General features: G+C 35.4%; 2 protein-coding genes and 1 pseudogene across 2 annotated transcripts; all 3 read right to left on the bottom strand.

Moving 5' to 3' along the window:
- Window positions 1-7,246: 7,246 nt before the first annotated feature.
- Window positions 7,247-8,955, bottom strand: LOC145040980 (tryptophan N-monooxygenase CYP79A68-like; annotated as a pseudogene).
- A 1,978-nt stretch (window positions 8,956-10,933) lies between these two features.
- Window positions 10,934-11,263, bottom strand: LOC145040979 (uncharacterized). Its single transcript, XM_078988855.1, has one exon. It carries the CDS (start codon window positions 11,261-11,263, stop codon window positions 10,934-10,936), a length of 330 nt encoding a protein of 109 aa, XP_078844981.1.
- Window positions 11,264-12,105: 842 nt separating this feature from the next.
- Window positions 12,106-14,712, bottom strand: LOC145040978 (uncharacterized). Its single transcript, XM_078988854.1, has 4 exons — window positions 14,531-14,712; window positions 13,494-14,419; window positions 12,169-13,386; window positions 12,106-12,116 (listed from the first exon to the last, which is right to left on the bottom strand). Exons 1-4 carry the CDS (start codon window positions 14,710-14,712, stop codon window positions 12,106-12,108), a joined length of 2,337 nt encoding a protein of 778 aa, XP_078844980.1.
- Window positions 14,713-14,929: the final 217 nt, after the last annotated feature.

The following is a 14,929-nucleotide window of genomic DNA, read 5'->3' as shown; positions in this document are numbered from 1 at the left end:
TTTCTGTCGATGTGTCTGGATCTCCCATGATCCCTTGGTTCCTTGGCTAAGGCAACAGCACTTTCACTATCACAGAAAATTTCCATTGGCTCTTTAATAGCTGGTACAACTCCAAGGTCTCTAATGAAGTTCCTCAGCCATAATGCCTCCTTTGCCGCCTCGCTAGCCGCAATATACTCTGATTCACAAGTAGAATCTGCCACTGTCTCTTGCTTGGAACTCTTCCAAGAAATTGCTCCTCCATTTAGGGTAAAGACCCAGCCCGACTGAGAGCGGAAGTTATCCCTATCTGTCTGGAAGCTAGCATCACTATACCCTACAACTCTCAAGTCATCACTCCCACCGAGGGTAAGGACCCAGTCCTTAGTCCTTCGTAGGTACTTGAGAATATTCTTTACCACAGTCCAGTGTGCCTTGCCAGGGTTCCCTTGAAACCTACTAACCATGCTCAGGGCAAAAGCTACATCAGGTCGAGTACACGTCATAGCATACATGATCGATCCTACAGCCGAAGCATAAGGTACTCGACTCATTTGTGCTATCTCAGCCTCAGTGTTAGGGCTTTGTGTCTTACTCAGTTTGGCGTTACTCTGGATGGGCAACTCTCCTTTCTTGGAGTCTTGCATTCTGAATCTCTTCAGAACCTTCTCCAAGTAGGTACTTTGACTAAGTCCAATTAGTCTTTTACTCCGATCTCTCAAGATCCTTATCCCCAAAATATAGGCAGCTTCACCAAGGTCCTTCATAGCGAAACACTTTCCAAGCCAGGACTTTACTTCCTGCAGGGTTGGAATGTCGTTTCCTATGAGTAGTATGCCATCCACATACAATACCAAAAAGCTAACTATACTCCCACTAGCCTTGACATATACACAAGATTCATCTTCACTCCTAGAAAAGCCAAATTCCTTGACCTTTTCATCAAAGAAAAGATTCCATCTGCGAGGTGCTTGCTTTAATCCATAAATGGATTTCTCAAGCTTACACACTCTATTAGGGTACTTGTTGCTGACAAAACCCTCTGGCTGACTCATGTAAACATCTTCAGCCAACTTTCCATTAAGGAAAGCGGTTTTGACATCCATTTGCCAAATTTCATAGTCATGAAATGCGGCTATGGCTAACAGAACCCGAATAGACTTAATCTTGGCTACCGGAGAAAAGGTCTCATCATAATCCACTCCAGGAATTTGAGAGAAGCCCTTTGCAACCAGTCTAGCCTTATAAGTGTGTACTTTACCATCCATGTCGGTCTTCTTCTTGAAGACCCATTTGCACCCTACAGTCTTTCGACCTGGTACATTCTCAACCAAGTTCCAAACTTGATTGTCATACATGGATTGTATCTCGCTATCCATAGCCTCTTTCCATTTAGGAGACTCGGGGCCTGCCATGGCTTCCTCGTAGCTGTTAGGGTCATCTTGACTTACTAGTGTCTCATCACTAATAAGTGTCTCACCTTCTGCAGTAATATGGAATCCATAGTAATGCTCAGGTGCACTCCTAACTCTCGTGGAACGCCTCAGAGGTACAGATTCGTCAATTGGCTCAACAGGAGTTTCCTCCTCAAGTTGAGGGCTAGAGTTTGAAGTTCCTTCACCACTTGACTCTTGAATTTCTTCAAGATCAACTTGCCTCCCACTGTCTCCTTGTCTTATAAACTCTCTTTCTCGAAAGACTCCTCTTCTTGCTACAAAGACCACATTGTCACTAGGTCTGTAGAAGAGGTAACCAAAGGATTGTTGTGGATAGCCGATGAAAATACACCTCTCGCTTCGGGGTTCGAGCTTATCATGAGTCTCGCGTCTCACGAAAGCCTCGCAACCCCAAATCTTGATGTGGTCTAGTTTAGGTACTTTACCAGTCCACATCTCGTGAGGAGTTTTGGCAACTTTCTTTGTAGGGACGAGATTAAGGATATGGGTGGCAGTCTCTAAGGCATACCCCCAGAATGAGATTGGTAGAAAAGATCGACTCATCATGGAACGAACCATGTCCAACAAGGTTCGATTACGCCTCTCAGCCACACCATTCAACTGCGGTGTCCTGGGAGGTGTCAATTGTGAGACAATCCCACATTCCCTTAGATAGTCGAGGAACTCTGAACTAAGATACTCACCACCCCGATCGGATCGAAGCATCTTAATGTTCCTGCCCAATTGATTCTCGACTTCCTGTTTAAATTCCTTAAACTTCTCGAAAGTCTCTGACTTATGCTTGATTAAGTAGACATATCCATATCTACTGTAATCATCAGTAAAAGTCAAATAATAACGATTAGCATCCCTTGTGGCATGTTTGAATGGTCCACACACATCCGTGTGTATAAGGTCCAACAAACCTTCACCCCTTTCACACGAGCCTGTGAAGGGTGACTTTGTCATTTTTCCAAGTAAGCATGATTCGCAACTATCATTTGACTTTAGGTCAAACGACTCCAAGACTCCATCCTTTTGGAGTTGGCCTATGCGTTTCTTGCTTATATGTCCAAGACGACAATGCCATAATGATGCTTTATCCAAGTTATTATTAGTAGTAGAATCAATACACAAAACATTATTTCCTAAGTTATCTACAACAGATACAGCTTCATACACACCATCACAAGGTAATGCTTTAAAATAAAGTACATTATTAAAGAAAGCATTAATCGAACCAACTTCATTATCAAACGAAAAGGTGAAACCTTGTTTGTACAATGCATGAAAGGAAATAATATTTCTTGCCATTTCTGGCGAATAACAACATTTATTCAAATCTAAATTTAACCCACTACTTAGCGATAAAGTATAAACTCCAATCTTGGTGACAGGTGTAACTTTCCTATTCCCCATGATTAAGTTTATTCTTCCTTGCTCCACATTCTCACTTCTTCCTAGTCCCTGCAAGTCACAACAAATATGAATACCGCAACCGGTATCAAGGACCCAAGATTTCGAATGGGGTGAGTTATTAGAAATGATAGTGTAAATACCTGCATGGTTGGGTTTGACTTTCCCATCCTTCACATCCTGCTGGTAATTTGGGCAGTTCCGCTTCCAATGAGTTTTTTCATGGCAATAGAAGCATTCAGCCTCTTTTGGGTCAGAAGAAGGAGTAATGAAACCTTTCTTGGTTCCACTTGAAGAAGAGCCATCAAGGGTCCGAGCCTTGGTACCCTTCGAAGATCTCTTTCTCTTCCTCCCTCGACTTTGCCCGATTGCCAAGACCGGAGTTGAGTCTGGAGTAGGAGTGATAGCAACCGACTTCCCCTTAAGACCTGTTTCTGCGGTCTTGAGAAGTCCCTGAAGTTTGCTGAGGGTGACCTCTTCCTTGTTCATGTGATATGTCATGCGGAATTGATCATAGCACGATGGTAAGGAGTGCAAAATGATATCTATTGCAAGCTCCTCAGGGAAGTTCACATTGAGCTTCAGCAAACGATCCACATACCTTTGCATTTTCTGCATGTGGCTCATGACGGACTCTCCGTCCTTCATCATGGTTGTTATCATGGAGCAGATGACTTCGTACCTCTCTTGTCGTGCACTTTGATGGTATCTTTCCATCAAATCTTGGTGCATTTCATAAGGGTAGAAATCTTCATAAGACTTTTGGAGTTCAGCTGTCATGGTGGCCAACATGATGCAAGCCACCTTGGTTGCATCTCTTTCATGAGTATGAAAGTCAGCGATCTCCTGTGGAGTTGGAGTGGACTCATCAATTTCCTTAAGCTCCTTGTCAAGGACATATTCTTTGTCCTCGTAGCGGGTAATCATCCTGATGTTTCTGATCCATTTATTGAAGTTGGATCCATCAAAGGTGACTTTCCCACACAAACTCATAAGAGTAAAGGAGCCATTAGGATTCGAGCCAGAAGCATTATTTGAAGACATTTGAAAGAGAAGAACGAGTTTAGTTTAGATTTAAGAGAGTCCTTAATAAAACACCCAAATGTACTATTAAGGCTAGGATCCAATCACAATATAATATAACTTAGAAGAGGTATGCCGTAATCTAAGCTATACCATATTTGAAAGGTAGGTGAATGACGATTCACCAATTTCCACCACGAAAACTGAAATATTAAATATTTAGTTTTTATTGGTTTTAGAAATTCCTAGATTCTTTAAGATCCAATGAACTTTTCAAAGGCATGTTTCAATCTCGAGAGTGCCCTCCAGGTTTTGTGACTGGGATGCCGAGGATCACAAAATGAGGTGTGAAGTAACCATGCAAATCACTAGGTACCCTTAAAGTTTATCACTCAATCGATGTGTCGGTAAACCACACACGCTCCACCGATACTATAATAAACCTTAAGTCACCCTTTACCTACCTTGTTAAGTCCAAGTTAGTGTGCCGGTTAACCACACACGCTCCACCAACGACTTAGACAAAGTGTAAAGTGTAATTTCATGGATTAGCACCTTATTCACATTTTCCTAAAGTAACTAAGATTGGGAATTTAATAAACATTTAGTTACTTTATTATATTCATCATACTTTGAATGAGAATTTATAAGTCCTTGTCTTACCCGTTCGGCTAACGACCCTCCACCAGTCAAGCAAGCGGTGGGTGAGAATATACACCCATTAAGTCACCATTTTATAGGCAACAACCTTATACCCACCTTATAGACCGGCTTCGTGAATGAGGCGTACTAGCGGTAAGACGACTTTACTCTTATACATATATATATAATTATTAAATCATCATAATATAAGTATAAGGGTTGAATTTTAACTTTTAAAATTCTAGGGATTGGAACTTAAAGTTTTAACTTAACTTTACTTGTTCCAAAACTTGAGGGCAAGTTTTGTAACTTTCAAAACTTTTCATTTCTTGTAACTTATGAGTTTAATAGAGTAATAAAATGAAGACTCTTCATTTTTCTAACTCTTGTATTTGTTTTAATGGTTTTAACTCAAGTGTGACTCTTGGTTTTCCATAACTTAAGGATAAGTTATGGACTCCATTAAAACAACTTATGATCAAGAATTAATCTACCACATAGGTTACAAATAATTCCTATGATCATCTAAAACATCATAAGAACAAGAACATGGATATGAACACAATCAAAAATTACATAAAACTTTGTAATTTTGATAACTAGTTGTTGTAAATGAATTAGCAAAGACATTACACCACCAAAAACAAGTTTTCAATTACCAAAACAGTTTAGGGTAATGTTTCTAATTCATTTCCAGCAACTGAATCGAAATTCTGCACTCAGTCGACCCTACTCGCCGAGTGCATGAACTGACTCGCCGAGTTAGTTGAAGATACTCATGGACTCGACGAGTCCATTCGCAGACAGCAAGATTTCCGATTCTGTTTTCAACTTTTAAGCACAAATAAGAACAAACAAGCCTAGGCTCTGATACCACTGATGGGTTTTGAGCATTTTAACACTTCCTAAGTGTACATGCAACCCTAATAACCTTGGATCTATGTTTGTCTAATTGTCATGCAAAGTTGAATTCCAAGGTTATATTCCTATCTAGCATACATGGGGAACAATTTTAACATAAAGTGTAGATAGAATAACTTACCTTGTTGTTGTTTGTGTTCCTTGAAACCTTGTGAGCCTAGCACCCCAAGTGTGATGCCTCAAATGCTTCACACAACACCAAATGCTCTTGGAAGAACTTATGAGAGAACACACACTTCTTCAAAATCGGCCAAGCCCTCTTATTTCTTAGTGTAGTCGATTTTAGGTGGAGAACATGTTACTTATATAGTGTTGACACATCTAGGGTTAAACCCTAATGTGTCATGACTCTTCATTTCCATGACCCATGGGTTTGTAACTCCCATGGAGCATCCATGGAGCATACTATGGGTGGAACCCAACTTGATAGTCCATGGAGCCTTTTAGCCCACTATACAAGATATGGATGATTTACATAATCAACCCATATATTTAATTAGTTATCTTTTGATCACATAATTAATTCTAAATTAATTCTTGATCAAACTAATCAAATAATATTATTAATATATTAGAACTTATAATATATTAATAATCTCTAAGTGTTATTTCTCTCATTTAGTCTATCCAATTGCATGGTGCCATGCAACCCAAATGGACCATGCCGGGTCGGGTCAAGTACATACCAGAAATAGTTATGGACTTAGAGATAATTATCCTATGTGTTAGGCAGAGGCTAGATCGGTGATCCGTATACGAGGTTTATTTGCTTGCTTGCTTACAAGGTGAGTCTTCTCACTATACTTACCTAGAGTGGTAATCTTTGTGTGACCGAAGGGTCTTATGTGCTTACATTGAGTATTGTGATATTATGCATTTTTGTCTTTATGATATATGCTATATTATTCTGTGCGTTTTGAGATCGGACTGAAGGGTCCTCACCGAGATACAGGACTGGAGGGTCCAACCCAAGTTGTGAGACCGGAGGGTCCTCATTGAGACACATGACCAGAGTGTCCACACTGAGTCGTGAGACCGGAGGGTCCTCACCAAGATGCATGACCGGAGGGTCGATGCCGAGCTATAGCCATTAGAGGCTTATTATTTGTGTATGTAGTATTTTGGGGAACTCACTAAGCTTCGTGCTTACCGTGTTGTGTGTTATGTGTTTTAGGTACTTCTCAGGATCGCGGGAAGGCGCCGACTTGATTGTACACAATATACAAAGTTATGTTTAAGGATCCTGGATTGTGTCTAAACAATTATGAACATGTGTTTTGATAAACTATCATTTTGGAGATTTGTGAACTGTGTTTATGAGAATTATGTGATCTTAAAAATGAAAATTTTGTTTTGAAAATTTATGGTGTTACATGATCTCTTGATAAACCATCATAGATTAGCTACAAAATGAATCTTTAGTTGATTATGTCGCTAGAGGTTAGGTTTCCAGTAGTTTCTGAACAGTTTGATTTTGTTTTGCAACAACAAATTTATCTACTCCTATATATCTTAATAGTTTGGTAATAATCTAACAATAACACAATAGGTTGTGTTGATATTTTAATATTTTTAGTCTATTTTATATTTCATTGATAATTAAGTTATTAAATATAATTCCGAAAACTACTATAAAATAAATGCTTTAATTATTTTTACTAATAAATTTTTTGAAGATATAGTCCCTACTAATATTTGGATAACTTTTGACCATCCATACATTTTATCTATCAATTTCTTAGCGAAACAACTCAAATCAATCAATTAATCTTCGGATAGAAAGATAGTAATTGCTCAATCTATATTTCCACATCAATTTTAACACTTTTTCAATATATGGGGTATAAATGGTGAGACAAACGAGGCTTTGCAAAGGCCAACAATGGCTTAGCCTTCATCAAATCTGTTAAGTTTTCGTTTAAATCAACATATGCTTCATCTGGAGGCAACTCCCATGTAAACCCATGCACGATCCTCGCAAATAACATTATGGCCACGGTCGAACCCAACAACACTCCACCACATCCACATCGACCGGTGCTAAATGACAACATTTTAAGGCTATGGTCGGTTAGCAACACTTCTTTAGCATCTTTCATGTGACGATCCGGATTAAATATCATTGGGTCCTCCCAAACATCAGGGTTCCGCCCTAGCCCTAAGCGGCTCAGTATCACATGACTACCTTTAGGTATAAAGTATCCGGCGATAACAGTGTCGCTGGATGACACGTGAGGGAGGTTAAAAGGTGAAACAGGGTGCAACCTAAAAGCCTCCTTCACACATGATTTAATATAGTTAAGTTTTGGTATGTCGGATTCTTGTACTAGTCGATCTTTTCCAACTACATAATCTAGCTCTTGCACCGCTTTATTGAAGATGTTCGGACGGTTTATCATTTCTGCCATTGCCCATTCGATACCATTCGCTGGATTATCAAATGTTGCTAATGTAAGTTCCTGTAACATCACCAAGGTTATTAATCCATATTGCATTAAAAAAATACAAATTTACGATGATCAAACAACAAAAATCACGTTAATCTTACAAAGATTTGAGCTTTGATTTGATCTGCGGTTAATGGAGGGTTCTTAATGTTGATGAAAACATCAAGCAAATCGTCTTCTTTTGTCCTAACTCCATCTTTCCATTCTCAAATCCTTTCATCAACCATACGATCTTGATACTTTCTTGAGGTACGTATAGCATTCTTTATGATCTTCTCATGCCCATCAAAATCAGTTATCCACCGCAACCACGGGAAGTAATCTGATATACTAAATGCATACAGGTAACCAAGAACGGTCAAAAGTGAATCGACATGCTCGATCTCTTCTTCCCCAGGTCCACCATCTATGTTCCCTTTGCCGAAATACCTACTCCCGAACATGATATTCCTTATGATGTTGGTCGAGTATTGTTGCGCAACAATTCGTACGTTCACAATCCCTCCGGTGACCTTAATATTGGTATAGCATTGCTTGTAAATGTACCTAAGAGATTAGAGATGTGAACTTTTAGCTATCAGGGTTAATTTTTTTTCGTTATGCATAAAATGATGGCTCTGATTCCAATAAAGTGAGCACATTCTGTCTACATACCTTAGCAGATTATCAGCTTCTCTGTCTCGTTTGTCTTTAAGCCAGTTATGTCTATGCAGTGACAGAACCTCTATGGCCAGGATTTTCCTCATCATCTTCCAATGATCACTCATTGGAACAAGAACGGTGGTCAAGTAACCTCCACTTGTCAGATAACCCGACATGCAGTTAGGCCTTGAGGAGAATATTCCATCTTTGTCCTTCAAGAACTCACGAGCAATCTGCGGATCACTAACAGCAACAACATGAACGTTCCCAAGACAGATGCATATGATCTTGGTGTTCATTTCATCCATCATGCTGTGTATCCAACGAAATGTGGGCTTGTTTCGAAGCATTGTAAATATGCTACCGATGTATGGCAATGGTTTTGGGCCCGGGGGCAGTGGTGGTCGGAGCTTGAAACCTCTAGCCCTTACGAACCAAAAGACGCACATTGAAATGAGAAAGAGAATGAGGATAATCATGGTGCAAAATGGAAACTTGGTATCTTCTATACTACCTATTAAACTTTTATTTGTATGGTATATATATATATATATATATATATATATATATATATATATATATATATATATATATATATATATATATATATTGCATAAAAAATGATTTTGACTAAAAAAATTTATATTTCATTAATGTTGGTCAACTCAAAGAACCTAATTAAGAATCATAAGTATCTTGTTGTTTTCTAATTTAAAATGATTTTGACCATTTTGGTTGGAATATAAATGACAATCCTTTTCTGAGTTTTGCAACAAATATCTTGTTGTTTTCTAATTTAAAGTTTCTGCAAACTATATTAATGACGTCTTTATTTTTATTTTATTTTTTAACTTTCACTTACATGTATATTCTTAATCATAATTAATTTATTTAAAAATTAAAAATACTATTCTTAAATTGATTTTTTATTATTAAAAAAATAGTTAAGTTGTAAGATTACAATCACACTCTTCTCCCAACAATCTCAAATATATGGATAAAATAAAGATGTAGTCGATTGTATGTCTGTATTAACTCAAGAATCAAACAAAGAACAAAATTGCTTAAAGATGAATAATCGTAGATCTCCTAAATCCATCGTAGGAGAGAAAATATATTGTTTTGTTAATTATTAGGAATATGCAATCACAAGATTTTTGCTAATCGATTTTGTAAAATATTAATCAATAAAAAAAATTAGGTCATGAATAATCATATAGTGAATAAGAATATCTATTATGTAAAATATTACATATGGGTATATTAGTAATTTAGTTATACTCTAATTTAAAGATAATTTTTAAAAATTTTAAATAGATTAATTATCATTAAATTAAGAGTGTGTGTGTATATATATATATATATATATATAGTAGGTGAAAACCCGTGGAACCCACAAGTGTTAATGTTAAATAGAATTTAAACTTTAATTATGTAATAAATAATATACCATTAAGTTAGAAAACTTATATTGTATTTTTTTAATAAGTTTTTGATTTGTAAGTATTTAATTACACAATAAATGGTAAGTATTTAACTACAAATGAATTTTAAAATTAATTAAATAATAAAATAAAATTTCATAAATTTTGACAACTTATGAATTGTAATATTGAATTTTTTTAAAAACTTTTTGATATGTAAGTATTTAATTACAAACTAAATCATAAGTATTTAATTAGAAATGAAGTTTTTTGCAAACCCTTATTTTTGGTGCATGACTCTTGTTGGACATACGCAGATGATGCATTACCAGTGTGTGTAATGAAATTAACATAAAATGAACAATACGTAATTATAAATAAATAAAGTAATATGATGGATTAAGTGTAATTTGCTAAAAATGAATAAAATATTCTACAAAAAAGTTAGCTACAAATTATGAAAAACTTCCTTATAAACAACATTGGAAGTTTTATTTGTGACTTTGCCATCTTTATCTAAAATTAATAATTTTAATCATTCTCTGTTTTGAACTCTAGATAAGGCAACATACAATTGTTCATGTGAAAGAACTAGGTCTTTGAGAAACAAACCAACATTTGATAACGATTGTCCTTGACTTTTATTAATAGTTATTGCAAAACATATGGCCAAAGGAAACCGTCTTCTTGTGAATTTGAAGAGAATCTTTTTTTCTGATGGAGTTAAAGACATTTTTAGAATAAAAGTCCGGTTTCCAATATTAGTTCCAGTTATTATACGTGCCTTAATAACACGTTTTCCCAATGATAACACTTGTAGTATTGTGCCATTACATAAGCCGTTTTTCTGATCAATATTTCTCAGTAACATTACTGGAACACCATTTTTTAAAACTAACTTATGATTTGGTAAATCGGATACTTTGAGACCATTTAATACATCAGGAGAGTATAAATTTGAATCAAACTGATCATGGACAAATTCAGATTCACATATGTTGTCTTAACTTAAATATTCAACTTCATCTCCTGGAAACTTGTTAAGCAAACAGTCGTTGATTTCCTGAACATCTTTATTTTTTGGAGCAAGTATCGCTCTTTCTTGGAAATAATTTGTGTTACTAAAGTTCTCCAACATTGACGAATATACAAAGTCAATTAAGGAACCTATAGGATCATGTGAATCATTAATGAGAATATCATCAGGAACATCGATAATCGTTTCACCATCATTCAGGCCACCAAGTTTGCCTTCTCCTATATCCAATAGCCAATTTGCAAAATCTCTTATTTTTCGTATATCAGATTGATCCCTTCCAATAGTTAGCCTCATGTTTTTTTATTAATCTATGGACTTTGCAATGTTGCCATAAATATGAAGAACTCAAAGAAGCATTTATAATGTTCTGTCTACTACCACCCGGAACAACAGGTAGAATTTGTCTAAAATCTCCTCCAAAGACAATAACTTTCCCTCCAAATGGAATATTTGAGATGGTTGAATTTCCACACCTTAATAAATCCTTCAAAGTTCGATCTAAAGCTTCAAATGCATGCTTATGGACCATAGGTGCTTCATCCCAAATTATTAAAGAGGGTTTTATTATTAGGCTAGCCAACTCACCATTTGGATTTATTTACAAAAATAATCCTCTGTAAGTTCAAATGGAATTATGAATTGAGAGTGTGTTGTTCTAGCACCGGGCAATAATAAAGAAGCAATACCGCTTGAAGCAACATTTAAGACAATATTACCATCAGATCTAATTGCTACTGATATTGTATTCCATAAAAAACTTTTACCCGTTCCACCATAACCGTAAACGAAGAAGACACCTCTTTTATTTTCTTGAATAACACTCATGATGTTTAGGAAAATGTTACGTTGCTCATTTGTTAATGCAAGAAACATACGATCATAATCATTCTTTAAAACGGGAATGTCGTAATCTAGCTCCTTGGTGATTAGTCAATTGTTTTAAGAAGAAACGAATTCAACACCTGGGTATGGCATATTTTTGAAGTTTTTGAGAGTAGAGTTGTTTCGAAGTAAATTTTGTTCTATTTCGAACAAAGTTAAGTTTTTAAGTTCATCTACTCCGAGTGACAATTCTGCACGAAAATATTAAATAATTTAGAAAATATGTGGTCGATATTTAATAATTTTATTAGTAACTATAAAATGGCTGTTAAATAAAAAAAAGAAATTAAATGAAGTAAAAATAAGAAAAGAAATACCTACAGACTTAAATCTTTGTCGTTGGTTATATAGAATTCCATCTGCCAAATATTCCCATGTATTTTCCCAAACGACCTCTGGTTTAGACATACTATTACACATCAACAATGTAGCAAATAAGAAGCGTAGATAAAAACAAGATCCAGAATGACTGGCTTCTTTAATTGCATCAGTGTATTCCTTGTCATCATCTAATAGCCCAAGTGCATAACAAACATCTCTAAAAGAAGAATATCTTTGACCATTTACCGTGAGAATTTCATCAAATGATGTCGGACCTTTTACTTTATTTAAAAGAATCCTTAAGAAATATGCTTCACCTAGTTTAGGTGATACCAAATGAATTCTACCGATGGCTTTTCCTACTTTCCTTCGCTTCCAAAACCCACTATTTAATATCCAAAGAAACTTTGTAGGAAATTCAACATATGTAAGTTTTTGTGCTTCACTGTCGATTGCATTACACTCCATCCAAGATGTGAATTTTGAAGCCGCAACAGAAGGTTTGTCAAGAACATCATCAATATCATTGTCTTTGCCATATACAATATGTTGTTGATTAGGTAGATGAAAAGGTAGTCTGACAACAGAAGGATATCTGCAATGAACATCATATTTAAAAATTCTCCATGATGGTTCACATGCTGATAAATATCTACAATCGTAATATTCAGATATTTCATCAACCACATCATTATTTTCACATTCATTGTTGGTTGGTACAACAACAACTGTAGCTCTGTCAGGACCCTTATTTATGTATTTAAACAAATACTTTACATAAGATCCCTGATTGCACCATTCCATATTAACATGTGCCTGGTATCTTTTCAATAGATATTTGTTGTATGGAACAACATTTCTATTATCCAACCTTACACCTGATTTTTCTACAAAATGACCATCGTTTCTCTGCCTATATAATGGAAAACCATTTTGATCAACAAACGAATGATTATAGAATTGTTTTGGAAAGTTTTTAGAACACTTTTTGTCCACCATGCATGGACAATTCATATCTTCAGCTCCACATGTACCATGAATCATAAACTCATTCACAAGTGAATACAATTCAGGATCTTCAATTCCGTCTGGTATCTCGGCTGAAATTATCGGATCGATAAGTTCAACAGTTGGTAGTTTGTTGTCAGAATGCATGAATTGACATATATGACTATGCGACGAACCTCTTTTTTGAAATTCAATGGTATAAACATCTATAAAAGTATTGGGAAAAAATGTGATTAGATTATAACAACATATAAAAAAATATAATAATAAGAGTAATGTTTTATAAATAATTAAAAAATATAGTTTTAATTACATGCTTGAACTTTGCCGAAAATTTGATTCTCCTTTAAGTCTTTAATGAATGCATCAAGCTTGATCTTGAACAACCTACATAATATATCAGACTTGTCTTTTGGTTGAAGTGAAGTATCCTTAAGAAACATTTTAATCTCAGGCCATTTGGGATTACACGTAAAGGTTATGAAAAAATTAGGATATCCAAACCATTTACATAGTGACATAGTATCCAAATAGTTTTGCAGCATATAGCGTGCTCCACCAGTAAAGGACGAAGGTAATATGACACGTTGGCCGACATTGGAGATATCGGTCATTCCTTGAGCTTTTTGGTTACGTAAATTTTCATAAGAATCACATCTAAGAACATGTTGTTGCCTGCGTATGTAGTACAATCTGTCTGTTTCCATCATAGTATAGGCATCTACCAGAAACTGTTGAAACAACCTTTTTGAATTAAGAATGAGAGAGAACGAATGATCTCTATCTTGAATCATATAAGCGAAATATTCTCTCATTGTACATTTCGCACGCTTGGTGTTGGTCGTAAATGACACACCTCTATGAAGAATGTCAACACTGTAACCATCATCCCCATATGGAAATAGTAATGGATATTGGAGAGGAAGGTACGAAGGATGCAACTCACTGATACGTTGTAGAGAGCCATTTTTTGTTTGAAAGACGATATCCCTCTTTTCAATTGAATCAGAAATGTCACCAATAGTTAAAGCGGCAACATCATAAGCAGTAGGTAGGTTATATGTTCTCCCATCCTGCTCCCATCTCCCGATAAGTCGTAATTTCATATCAACTTCTGGATTTTTCAGAAAAGTATCTCTTACCATCCTATAAGATCTAACCAAGACATTATTTGAATCCAACTTCACCTTAATATATTCAATAATATCATTATCAATTGAAGTTGATTGATCATTTTCCCTACTAAAATAAATAAATTTATACAAAATATTAGTAATATATAATAATAATAATAATAATAATAATAATAATAATAATAATAAATTATGAATAAAAAGTTTGAATAAATACTGAAAACATCTTTGTCTATTTGCAATTTCGTTCTCAGTATCATAAATGTATAACTGAGAGAATTTTGGTTCTGATCCATTTGCTGGTAAAAGACTTCCAATACTATGATAATTTTGACCACCCAGTCTGAAAATATATGAAGCGTTTCCTCTATTGATTGAATAATCAATTTTACCACCCATCGACGTAAAAGAAAACATTGAATTGTAACGTCAAATATTTTTCATGAAGTGTTTGCTTTTAGAATCCGTATTTCGAAACATTTTTTCATAAGTTGAGGGTGATTTCTTTAAATCTGAAAGTTGAACTTTACCGTAAGCACAACATAATGAATAATCCGTGTTCCCCTTTTCCTTACCTCTAATGGATTTATTTCTCCATAACTTTGCATGACATGTT

The sequence above is a fragment of the Lactuca saligna genome, chromosome 4 (genome assembly GCF_052625555.1).
Source record: "Lactuca saligna cultivar CGN05327 chromosome 4, ASM5262555v1, whole genome shotgun sequence".
Taxonomy (NCBI): domain Eukaryota; kingdom Viridiplantae; phylum Streptophyta; class Magnoliopsida; order Asterales; family Asteraceae; genus Lactuca; species Lactuca saligna.
The sequence above is the reverse complement of the archived record's forward strand: the minus strand, read 5'-3'. Positions and strand labels throughout refer to the sequence as shown.